Below are 13566 nucleotides of genomic sequence, written 5' to 3' on the forward strand. Positions count from 1 at the left end.
CTTGGGGTCGTGATTCCATGTGGGGTTGTCTGGAATTTAAATGGGGTCACCTGAAATGTCTAGTAATTGATTTAAAAAATTATAGAAATTAAAAAAAAACACACTTAACGGTATTCTATACTTCATTTCTCAAATAAAAATCTATTTAAAATAAAATGCACTACAGATATCTGAGCTGGCGTAATTTGGCACTAATCCTGGATGCTCTGTATTTGTAATGCAGTAAAACAAACATGAAAAAGTGTCTTTGGGGTCACCTGAAATGTTGGGTCATGATTCAAATAAGAGAACCTCCGTTAACTGTTTAATTCCACTTGTTTACAACATAATATTTCAAAATATTATCACTATTACTGGTATTCTGAGGAAAATGTAATCAGACAAAGGGGGTACTTGGATTCAGAAATAAGAGAAAGGGGGTACTTCAGCCTAAAAAGTTTGTGACCCACTGATATAGAGGGTAAATAAATAGATTTAATAACATCTATTCTGTCAGTCTACTAGGATTAGGGTCCCATGTCACTGTGGTTATGGTGTCAAAGTGTGAAGAAGCAATAATAGATGAGCAAGAAAACGAAGGAGGAGGAGGGTTGAAGGAGACCAAGGAGGAGGGAAGAAGCTCATATTGTAAATGTGAGAGGCAGTAGAACCCAGACTGGAGCAGCTCTCCCAGCTTCAACCATCAATGGTGTTTTTTCCTGTCTTTGCGTACGACCAGCTTCTGTGACCTGATGGAGTTTGCCTCTGAAACCAGATCCCTGCACTCTCCACCACACAGTCCATGTTGACCGTCTTCAGGATCTTCTCTCTAACCTTTTTCTGGAAATCCTGGGAATTGCGATGTGACTGGATGAGTTCTGTACTTGTGTGAAGGAAAATGCGGATAGCATGGATCATTTGCTTTCTGCACTTGGTGAACCTCACAAAAGGTCAGGACAGCACAAACACTCTGCGGTGCAAGCGTAAGTATTAAAGTGTCACCCTCGCTTTTTTAACTTTAATTACAACTCCAAATTTTACATCAAATAATATTATTTCAGTTGTATGCCTTTTTTACGCAATGATTTCTGTTGCAGCAACACAGTAATTATAATTAACCTGATATATGGTGCATCAGAAATATTTTTATGCACACAATACTCTCCTTCAGAGGTGTAAAAAGTATATATATATATATATATATATATATATATATATATATATATATATATATATATATATATATATATATCTTACTCAAGTAAAAGTACTGTTACTTGATTGAAATTGTACTCAAGTACAAGTAAGTCATGCATAAAAAAGTCAAATACAAGTAAAGAGTAGTTCAACTAGAATACTCAAAGTAAAAGTTACTATGATAGTTACTTTCACCCCCATGTTTATTTTTGGTAATAAATCTTGACACGGTTCCCTTGCATACAGTAAATATCGCTTGATTAAATTTTAAAAAAAGAGACCAAATATTGCACAGTTAGAACTTTATTTTCAATAAACAAGCAAACACCAGTGTAACTATTATGGTACTACAACTTTTTCACTTCCGATACGATACCGATATTGCAGCCTTGAATATTGGCAGATATTGATATGATACACTATCAGCATGAATCATACATACTTTTATTACTTATTTTGTAGTGTGGAATGTTAGAAAAGGCTTTATTTAAAAAAAAAAAAAAAAACAGACCCATTTGTTATAAACCAATGGATTACATATAATTAACCTATTAGAATAAGAATATTCTGATTGAATAAAAGAAATAAAATAAGATAGAAGATATTATATAAATCTAAAAAACCTATATATATTATATCGGAGATTTTAGATGCAGTCCGATAAAATCCGATATTCGTTTTCTGGTTGATATCGGACTGATATCCGATATCGAAATCGGATCGGGACACCCCTAGTAACTATACAAGATGAAACATATCATTCAAAAAACAGGTTACAGAAATATGATTATATTATATAGCCAATTTAGGCTATATTGGCATTGATTAGAAATGGCACGACTAAGAACATATGGAATGCTTGATTGATTGTAGTCTGGTCATCTCATTTTTTTTTTTTTTTTTTTAGTTTTACAATGTTCATTGCTCATTTTAAAACAAAAAATAATAGTTTACTCAGTAACGGTTGGATGTAAAAATGTAACAAATTACTTTACTTCCTCAAAATTGTAATTACTGATTTAGAAATATACTCAAAAAAAGCACAAGTACCCACAATAGCTACTGAATTATAGTAGCATGAGTACATGCACATATAGTTTTAACCCTTGTTTGCCCACAGGCAGCTCTTCAATGATCAGCATGTGTCAGACTGGATGTGCAACATGCTCAGCCCTCAATGGCTGCCTGTCCTGCAAACCTCGGCTTTTCTTCCACCTGGAGCACGATGGGATCCAGCAGAGAGGGACCTGTGTGTCGTCCTGCCCCAGAGGACACTATGGTGTTCGCTCCCCACACATTAACACCTGCACCAGTAGGTACCAGTACACTGATGGCATTGGGGCGCTGATGTTTGGTGCACGAGGTTACCTGCATTTAGGGTTGCAAAGGGGCAGAACATTTCCAGTAAATTTCCACAGGAACTTAAACTGGAGAATTATGGGAAAATTAAAAATTTGATGGTAATATTTGATTGAAGTTTCTTTTTATGTTTCATCAGATCAGAATCAGAATTATTTATCTCAGAGGGAAATTGCTTTTTTGTTTTTTAACAGATGCTTGAGAATTTTCAATGAAAAGACTAAAACATTGACACACAGAAAAGGAAGAAAATAAAACATACATAATTAAATAAAAGACTGTTCATTAAATAAGGATTAAATACATGCACACACCTCCAGGATTTTTTTTAATAAAATAATACAAATATACAAATATAATAGAGATAAATACAAGTATAGTACAGTGAGCATCAACCAACTTATTGAATTTATTAGCAGTTTGTTTTATTAATGACATTTTTTTTCTGTAGCACTTTGACATTGCTAAATGTAAAGTGCTTTACAAATTAAAGTTATTATTATTAATATTATTTTTATTGTTGTATTTTAGATGATGCTTAAAATATATCTTTTCAACTTTATTTAATATCCCTATTAAGGGCCAACCCAATTTTAAAAAAGTCCCCATTCTTTCCCATGGAAAGTTTGCTGCTTTGAAATTCCTGGAATTTTGCAACATAGTGGAAATGTTATGTTTTTAATTATATTATTTTTAATTGATGCTACAATTTATGTTTGGATATGATCCGTTTACTGACAATTCTTGGTGAGATTCCCATGGAAAGTTTTGATTTTTGAATATTCCTAAAATGTCCAGTGGAAATTTACCTGAAAATGTTCTCTTGTTTGCAATCCTATTGAAACAACTATGTCTGATTAAAAAAAAATAATGTTGATCAACAAAACCAAGTTGGGTAGATGAACTTTGTGCTGGTGCTCTGCAGTGAACGTTATTTATTCCTGTTGGTTTGTAGGGTGCAAGTCCGATTGTGCATCCTGCTTCAGTGAAAACTTCTGCACACACTGCCATCCAGGCCACTTCTTATTCCGAGGAAGATGCTACGCCACGTGTCCAAAGGGGCTGATGCCGAATCCAGCGCTGCGGGAATGCACAGGTAGAACAACAGCATTGCTGACATGTGAGACTAAAATGAAATTTCTGCACAATGATGCAAACTTGTGCTGCTGCAGAATGCCCTGCAGGCTGTGAATTGTGTGCAAAGAGGAACACGTGTGTTAGATGCAGAGAAGATATGTTCTTCCTTCATGGGCAGTGCCATCATTCCTGTCCTGCAGGGTTTGAGCCTGACTGGCAGCTTGTGAAGTGCATCCCTCGAGGTGAGAGAGGATTCTTTATAGGCAGTGGCTATCCGTACGGTTGCCATATCAATATACCGACATTCTATCCATACGCAGCCCCCTCATTGGCCAGTTTAGGTCACGTGACTAAGACTAAACCTAACTGTAACCCTAACCCTAAAAATGGTTGCGATCTAGGGTTCTAACCTAACCCGAACACTATGAATCAAGAGAGATAACCTAATCCCAGACCCAGTCCTTGTCACTCTCATTTGGCTTTGTGTGGAGAAATATACAGAAGTTGGAACGAAAAAGGTAGGAGTGGAAAGGAAGAGGAAATGGAGGATGCGAAAAAGGTGGGAGAGAAGATGTGCACATCTTTAACACATCGAGGCCCTGACTGATCTTGGAGCATAGTACCTGGTGTTGACCGTGCAATGCCTTTTCATCCCTACACCAAACTGGAGTGGTTGAAGGATCGCTTTCGGTGGGATGAATCGAGAAAGATAACCATAAACCTAACCCTAAAAATGATTGCGATCTAGGGTTATAACCTAAACCTAACCCTAACGCTAACTCTAGCCCTAAGACGCTACTTACGTGTACTTAGGTAAAAGTATCAATAGGACCGGAGGTACATCGGTAAACTTACCAATAGCACCGGGGGTTGTCCGTACGGCAACCGTACAAATAGACACTTTCTTCTTTATATCGCAAAAGCATTGTATTTTTGCCAGTATTTTCTCCTGATGTGTCTCTAATTCTCTTCCTTCTCCTTAGTGCACTGTGAGGTTGGGGAATGGTCCGACTGGGGTCCATGTCTTCAAAAACAAGGCCTTCGGGCTTACAGGAAAGGACAGGAAACGCGGACTCGACAGGTCCTGCAGAACCCAAGTGTCCATGGTAACACCTGTCCTCACCTGTCCGAGTTTAGAAAGTGTGTCTTCAAAAAACGACAAGGCAGCACTTTGTAGGGACGTGAAGAAGTACATCATGAACTGTTTGTTGTAAGACATTTCATAAAGACTTACAGTATGTGTGTATATTGGCACGTAAATGATCAAATCCAACAATACTCAATAAAGTGGATGCACAGTGATTTAAAATAGCATAAAGTGTTTTTTTGTTTGTTTTTTTCCAACTGTAAACATTAGGGTAAAAAACAAAAGTAAACAACTGCTTACTTCAAGCCCTAAACACGGCTTTACGAAAACAAAAGTCCAAAAAACTGTGACCAGTGTACATTAATAGTTTAAAATGTGATTATATAAATATACGTAAGATATGTACCTGTGATATGGTGCATGTTTGTCTGTGTGTGTGTTGGTATTACTAATATAATTGTATTCATAGTGTTCTGTTGATGTATTGTTCAACAGTTCTAGCAAAAGTTTGAATTTGCTTTAAACCAGACATGGGGCAGCCCCTGAAATAAACACACTGCAAAAATATGCAAAATTACTTAATAATAATAAATCTTCAAAATTATAGAAAAATAAACAAGTTAACAACAAAAATATACAAAATGACTCAATGGCTATAAAATTAAACAAAATCAATCCAAAAACACATGACTTAAAAAATACAGAAAATAACAAAAAAAAAACATACAAAACGACAATGAAAATACGCTAAATTAGAACAGAAATAGCTGCACAAAAACAATATTAAATTATGGAAAATGGTAACTAAAGTAGACAAAATGGCTTGAAAAAACTTCAAGATCACAGAAAAATACACAAAAACACAACAAAAATAAACACAATTACTCTGAAACACCTGAAAAGACTACAAAATTAAGCAAAAACACGTTAAAAAAAATTACTCAAAAGTTACACAAAAACAATAAATATACAAAATGAAAACAAACATGCCCAAAATGATAATAAATGATGCAAAATTGCAACAGAAATACACAAAATGACTCAAAAAAACACACAAAACAACAATTAACTCAAATGTTTACGATAAAAGTTGCCCATCTCTTCTTTCTGACGTAATGACGCATTTTACGCACGGGCCCTTGCTGGCGTAGATCTGTATATAATATGTTCAGTCATCGCAAAGGTACTGTGTGTAATCCAGGCGCTAAAGAGTCAGTTAGCTTTGGCTACCTGAGACTGTGAAGGAATCACACAGGCTTGGCTTTATTAACTTTAACGGTGGGGGGAAAAAACAACTGTTTAAACATCTGTATCTTTACTTCTGCCGAGGACGCGTCCATAGTCACCCATTGTCCAGGTGAGTGTACGGATGTAAGACATTTACTCAGAGCTAACTGGCTAACGCCGCAGCTAGTTGTCAGAGCTGTCAAGTTAGCCTGAGTTTAGCTTAGCTTAGCTTTGTAAGCGGTTGACCTTAGCTGGCTGTCAAACGACTGTAAGCGACAATAAAGATGCAGTGGCATCAAACATGCATGTCAAAGTCCACGTCGGCCCAAAAAAACGACTTTTTAAATGGAGTAATAACGGATAAAACACAAATATGCACTTCATATTTTCCCTGTACTATTTCTTGTTAGCATGTTGTGGGCCTACAATCATCAAACTACCTCTGTGTGGAGGAGTTACAGCTCTACTCTTTAATAACTAATGTACACATTTATGTATTGACCAATAAGGATTGCATATTCTGAATGTATTTAGCACATTTTCAGCAAATATGTTTGATTTCGCAAAGTTTATACTACGTTTTATTCGCTTCTAAACCAGGTTTTCTACTTCTGTCTAGTTAGAGCTGGGTTACAATTATCGATGAGTTGATTTTCCTTTGAATGGCCCGATATCGATAAATAAAATCCTAAAATCGATCATTTAAATATTTTTTAACTTATGTAAGGCATGTGCTGTGGGCTCAATTGGTAATGTAAAAACATGATTTTTTTTAAATTTTTTATTACTGCTCTAATTTAGAGTTATTTTGTACAATTTACAGCTTTAGATCCCTAAGAATTGCTTCCATATTTAGGTAAAATTCATACCGTGACTGAAATATCCTTAACCAATGGATATCCAGCTCTATATCTAATATATGAGAAACAAACACAGTGTTGCTCTTGTTGTCCCAAAATCTTTAAACTGGAATATCTCACACTGAAAAAGCTGTTTACTATTGGGATGGTCCTGTGTAGGAGTGTGCATTGCCATGAATCTGACAATACGATGTGATTCACGATTTGCATGTCACGATATGAAACAATTCGATTTACATCGCAATATACTGTGACATCAATAAATACAAATTTCACTTTTACAAGTGCAAAATGGTATGAAATACAATTTATTTCTTTAAAACAAACAAACAAAAAGCAAAAACAAAACTTGCGAAAACAAGTAAATGGTAACTAACTGTAATTCAAGAACTAGGAGTGTCCCGATCCGATATCGGATATCAGTCCGATATTAGCCTGAAAAAGGAATATCGGATTCAAATTTACAGATTTTCAGATTTTTTATTCATTTTTTTTTTTTTTAATTCATTTTTATTTATGTTATTCAATTGTAGAATACTGTAGATATTATGGGTGACGAAGGTTAAAAATTATGTAACCAATTGGTTAATAATAAATGGGTCAGTTTTTCTCATACCTACTGTTGCTGACTATTGTTCTCTGTTTGAGTAACATCACCTTGATCAAGCCTTTTCTAACATTCCACACTACAAAACAAGTAATTTTTATTTGTATTAAAGAAAAGAGAGAGAGGAAGAAAAAAAATCAAAGAAAAAAAAGTATTTATGATTCATGCTGATATCTGATCAATATCGCTATCGGCCGATATGCAAGGCTGCAATTTCGGTATTATATCGGAAATGAAAAAGTTGTATCGGGACATCTCGATCAAGAACCAATACTAAAAACAAGTGGTATAGTTTATCAAACTTTTGCTTCCACAACAAATTCTGATTCTGTTAAATTCTTAAATAAAGGAACCACATTCATCTATAAAAGTGCCCAGTAAATGAAGTGCAATGAACTTCAAGGCTAAAATGCATTGAGGAGTGAGGTAGTTTAACAAGGTCTGATGTGGTTCACTGACACCTAGTAACCAGCCGTTTTTGTGTTATGCATATGTTGGCACAATTAAGTAGTTGTTAAATTGTTAAAAAAAAAAATCAATTTATACTTTTTTTTTTTTTTTATCGATAAGATAATCGCCTGGTGAAATATCGCGATATATTGCAGAATCAGTTTTTTTCTTACACCTTTAGTCCTGTGTTTATTTGCAGCATGGCGGGCTGTGGAGAAGTGGACTGTTCCCTCAGTGCCGTGGCTTCCTCTAAGCTGTCAGGAGAAGTAAACGATAAGTGTCCAAACTCCAGCTCCTCCACCAACCCGGAGTGTGCCATCTGTCTCCAGAGCTGCGTCCACCCCGTTTGTCTCCCGTGCAGCCACGTCTTCTGCTTCCTGTGTGTGAAAGGAGCTTCTTGGCACAGCAAACGCTGCGCCCTATGTCGGCAGGAAATCCCAGAGGATTTCCTCGAGCGCCCAGTTCTGCTCTCGCCTGAGGAAGTGAAGGTTGCCGCCGCCGTAGGGCTAAGCCGAAGTGGAGGCACGGGCGACGAGTCCAAGGGAGACTACGCTTGGTACTATGAAGGTCGCAATGGGTGGTGGCAGTATGACGAAAGAGCCAGCCGAGAGCTGGAGGAAGCCTTTTCTAAGGGCTTGAAGAGCACAGAGATGCTAATCGCAGGCTTTCTGTACGTGGCCGATCTGGAGAGCATGGTGCAGTATCGGAGAAACGAGCACGGCCGCAGACGGAAGATAAAGAGAGACGTTGTAGATATCCCTAAGAAGGGGGTGGCAGGACTCCGATTAGAACCTGAAACTTTACCCATTTCTGCACTCTCACCCGTTACCTCAACAACGACTGAGCGTGTGAGCTCAGCTGATGGGTCAGACTCAGCAAACCAGTCCCACCCTTCCTCCTCGTCCTCCTCCTCCTATGGTATTCTACTGTCTCTACCTCCGGTCAGACCACAAACACTCCTGGGGCGCCACCTTACCAGTCTTCTGTCCCCCCTACCTTCAACCCTGGAAGAGTCTTTCTCTCAGCTTTTAATCAGCCAGCCCGAGAGTGACAACATGGATGCAGACGAAGACGACCTGCAGACGTACGACTTTGCGTCCGGCAGCAGCGAGAGCGACGAGGAGAACGACGGTGAGAGAGGGAGAACTGATACAACGAGGGAGGTTAAAAGACACAGACTACGGAGGGAAAGTCAGCCCACCAGAGTCCCACCGAGGGGGATGCCATCCACCTCTGCACCCAGCCTGCGCTCACGCAGCCCTGATGGACAGTGCACAGTGACAGAAGTGTGACCACACCGTTAGTTTGTCATCTATCAGCTCTGCAAAAAAAGAAAGTCTTAAAATTGGTGTACGAACGAAAACGTAGTAGCGTTTTTACAGTTGTGTTTTCACGCATCAATTCTGTGCCAAACTGTTGCTAGAGACATTTTTTCTCCACTATTTTAGTTTAGTTCAGTGGTTATCAACCTTGGGGTCGGGACGCCATTTGGGGTCGCTTGGAGTTTCAATGGGGTCACCTGAAATGTCTCGTAATTGATAAGAAATAAAAAAAAATATTACTGATTTAAAAACGTATTTTTGAAATGTTTTAATTATTATTCTTTTACAAATTAAAACAACACACAATCTTAAATAACTGTATTCTATACTTTAACATTGTCAAATATAAATCTAGGTAATAACAACAAAATGCAGTATAAAAATATCAAAGCTGGCACAACTTGTTACTAATACTGGCAATTATGTATTTGTAATATAACAAATAAGGGTCACCAGAGATTCTTGATATAAAAATGGAGTCACTATCCAAAAAAGGTTGAAAACCACTGGTTTAGTTGATTTAAAAAAAACAAAATACTACAAATAAATATCCTCACCTGGTTGGTGACTGCTTCCATTTTTAGCCACCCAAAACCAAAAAAAAAAAAAACTTTTAAGAGATTTTATTCAACATTCAAAAACTTCTTTTTGTGAAAGAAGTGCAAAGCTTCTTTAAAACTACGTTGTTTATGTGGAGCTTAAATCTATTTTGCGTGGTTCCAATTTTCTGTTTTATTTCCCATATTTGAATATGAAACCATCTTGAAATGTAGCACTAAATGATTCCGTAAAACTGCTCCCTTTTCTGCTGCATCAAGGGAGGGATTATTTTAGTATGATTCAGGATCGAAGAACTACAGTGAAGTATGTTTTTGAAGCAAGGTAAGGTCTCATTAGCTGCGCTTTATTGTGAAAGGCTTATTATAATAGTAATGGCAGGCGAGCCGCATCGAGTGTTGAAAAGCTACTGGCAGATCTACTGGAAAGTGTTGGCTAATCTACGTAGAGACACATTTGGGTTTCTATTTCTCCTCTCGGTATTGGAAGCTTCTATCTAACCAGTGACATTGAAGTGGATACGCATGAGTTGACCTCTTGGGGTTTTTTTTTTTCGCCTTAACTTTTCACTGCTCGTGTCTCATAACTCTAAAGTGATCCGTGACTAATTTTGTCTGTGTAGTGTTTCCACTGTGGTGTTTCTGTCAAACCAATAAAAGAAAATTGTGTGTTCTAACCTCACACTCTAATCCATGTGTTTGTTTTTTCATGATGTGATGGAAAATCCTTGGCGGAGATGTGGCAGCACTGGAAACAAGACAAGTGGTGATCTTAAGGTTAGCTTTCTGGTGAGTTCTTGAGTGTGATTTACTGATGTCAGTAAGTGTAGCGAGCGTTGAGTCCATAGGATGGAGCTGTTGCACAAAACAAGAGGACTGGACACGGTACTTATTTTATTTCCAATGTCATCCATTTAACCAAATCTTGGAGGTTGTTTTTCATGTTCAAGCATCGATTCAGTACATTGGGATTAATACTGCTTTAGGTTTTTACCTTAGTAACCAGCTAGTCTTACTGGGGTCCACAGAGTCAGCAATAAAATCCAAATACAGAAAACAGACAATCACATCAACAACGATATATCAAATTACAAATCCAGTTGGAAATATACAGGCACAAAATTAATCCGAAAACAAAAAAGAACCACTGTTCTATTTTAAAATTAGATTTAAGCTTCTTTTTAAATGGTTCCTAATTACCTTCGATGCACGCAGATAGTAAGGCAAACCATTCCAAATATTAATTGCTCTGTCGATAAAATATTTATATTATTATTAATCCTAAAGGGAAGTTACTTTATTTCCATAACTGAAAGATTCACGACTGTACCAAACAAAAACAAAAAATAAATGAATCCCAACTGAGAAAAAGAATAATCTATAAAATACTGTATGTGTATGAGTCCTAAAGAGTAAAAAGACACCAAGCAGGTTTTTGTTGACAATATGAGACTACAAATATAAAAGAAATGCCTTGATTATGGGCGGGGCTCCTGATCAGTTAAGACACGCCCAGTCTATTATCAAAATCTCCAAAGAACAATCTACTATGCTAACTACCTATTCAGTACTTGCCATGATACCTCTGTATTCACAATTCTCTGAATCCAACCTATTCACCACCGATTGCAGAGTTCACAGGTGCTAGTTTTTATAGACGGGGGCGGGGCCAACAGAGCTGATTCGTGACGTAAAAAGCCACCAAAACATCCCAAACCGCCATTCTCAGCTAATAGCAAAATGTAGGTGTAATAGCCTGGTTTCAACCCATAGATGGCAGTCACTCCTACATATTGACAACAAAATACAGTATGCCATATAGACCCTTTGTTTGTAAACATTGACGTATTTTGTTGGGCGGGGCTTAGCCTGGAGGCTAAACCACAATTGTCTTCATTTTTTTCTGAGCACGAGTGTTTGTTGGAATCCTATAAAACTTCAGTTTACGTCCACTAATGTTATTCCTCCTATTCTGGCAGCCAAACACACAATGAGCCTCCAGTCTTTAGCCAGCGGCGTTTCCTGTTTTTGCCTCCAGCTACAGTTGTGACGTCACTCGTGACGTGAGTCATTAAGGGGTCTGTAGCTATACTTTGACTAAAATGTTAAACAAGAATCAGTCAACAACACAACTTCATACCAAATACTTTTTTCCCCAGCAGAAAAAAAGTGGTTTTGCGGTTTAGTTTTCCATGAGTTCACCACAGTGTTGTTAAAAGCTGTATTTTTGTCTTTTTAATTGGTTTATTTAACAGAGACTGTGTACATTAATGTCAATACTGAAAGTATACCAGATTTAGCCAAAAGACTATTTTTCATCTGCAGTCCCTGGACAGAATGTCTTCTTGTTCTGCAGCTAATCCTCCACACAGTCCTGACCTGCATTCAGATGCATACGTAGAAGGTTCATGCTATTTTATTGCATCTCCCTCCAGACTAGGACTGATTTTATGCCATGGAAACAGACTGTATATAGATTGAATACTTATAGAACATGCAGCGCATGACTTGTGGGGACATGGTGACGCATGTCTGGGACTATAGAGGTTAAAAAAGTGACAATAATGGGGCAACATTAGATAAAAAAAAGTGGTGGAAAGGGTTTATATGTGTCGAAAATGTCTTGAAAGTGGGAGAAATATGCAGAAAAAGCATTGAAATTTGATGGAGAAGTGGCAGAAATGAGAGCAAAGATTTGGTAAGAAAAAGTGATGAAAATAGGTTATAATAGGGCAAGTTTGGTGTAGTTGTAGAAAAAAGGTAAAAATAAGCAAAAATGGGCATGAATTGTTAAAAAAAATATTCTTAGTTTCCTGAAGGCATCTGGCGACCCCCTCCCAGTGTCAAGCAAACGAAAATGGGGTCCTGACCCCAATGTTCAGAACAAGTACTTTGAGAGACTTTTTCAGCTGAACACAGACAGACAGACAGACAGGGAGGCAACAGCACTGACCACTTTGAGACACATTGCAGCTCTTTAACACTTTCGTATGGGTCGTATCATGCTCAGAGGCTTTTAGTAGATATAGTCCACACAGTCTCCAATACATCCACAAATAGTCCACCATACATCTATCATCACACTGAGGCAGAGCATTGTTGTTGTCTCGGCTATTTTTACTCTTGTTTTCATTGAGCACAGACGCTTTAGTCTGTATAAATGTTATCAAGAAAATGTAGTTGAATGTTTTTAGTTCCTTTTTCCAGGTTTATGAGCAGTGCTTATGTTTTCTGTCAGTATTGTGAATCATTTTGATTCATAGACAGGGTACCTCACTCCTGCAGGAGCCAGAGATGACTTCACCCCTACTGTAACTCTCATCGAGCTAACACCATTAGAGCCTATCAAATGACACGCCTCACTCAGTCTGGTGCTACTGAACCATTTATAACGGCCACGTATCACGTCATTACTATCACGACTCCTAAATGTGTAAAGTTGTTATTAGTGCTGCTGTAGGAGCGCGTGCACACTCAATCTTCAGAGCTTTGACTAAAGACCGCAACAAGGGTTGCACGCTTTAGTTTGGCTTTGCTCACCGTTTACTCATCCTTGCATTACAGCACTTACCGGGACTGCCTGAAAGGTATTTAAGATAAATCCGGCACACATGGGTAGTGTCAGTCAAGGGTGAACAGATGAGACGGTGGTCAAGCCTCAAGGTCACTGCAGTCTCACACGTTTCCTATTTGTGTAGGAGCGGCACTTCAAGAAAGCTTTAAGGGGGCGTTCTCATGTTGAGATGAAGTCTGAGAGGAACCAGGAAGATGTGGATGGTCAAAGGTCAAGGTGACCTTCATGCTAGTTAGAGCTGCTTTAAAAACTTTGTTGACTAAAAATGTC

At 37.8% G+C, this 13566-nt stretch overlaps 2 protein-coding genes across 2 annotated transcripts; both read left to right on the top strand.

The window, feature by feature from the left end:
* The first annotated feature begins 722 nt into the window (after nucleotides 1-722).
* Nucleotides 723-4789, top strand: LOC114458003 (R-spondin-3-like). Its single transcript, XM_028440224.1, has 5 exons — nucleotides 723-962; nucleotides 2297-2488; nucleotides 3491-3631; nucleotides 3708-3854; nucleotides 4596-4789. Exons 1-5 carry the CDS (start codon nucleotides 878-880, stop codon nucleotides 4787-4789), a joined length of 759 nt encoding a protein of 252 aa, XP_028296025.1. The 5' UTR covers nucleotides 723-877.
* Nucleotides 4790-5881: 1092 nt separating this feature from the next.
* Nucleotides 5882-10404, top strand: LOC114457660 (E3 ubiquitin-protein ligase rnf146-like). The gene is made up of 2 exons (XM_028439662.1): nucleotides 5882-6056; nucleotides 8043-10404. The coding sequence occupies exon 2, from the start codon at nucleotides 8044-8046 to the stop codon at nucleotides 9133-9135; it is 1092 nt and encodes a 363-aa protein (XP_028295463.1). The 5' UTR covers nucleotides 5882-6056; nucleotide 8043; the 3' UTR covers nucleotides 9136-10404.
* Nucleotides 10405-13566: the final 3162 nt, after the last annotated feature.

This window comes from Gouania willdenowi, chromosome 24 (assembly GCF_900634775.1).
Source record: "Gouania willdenowi chromosome 24, fGouWil2.1, whole genome shotgun sequence".
Lineage (NCBI taxonomy): Eukaryota > Metazoa > Chordata > Actinopteri > Blenniiformes > Gobiesocidae > Gouania > Gouania willdenowi.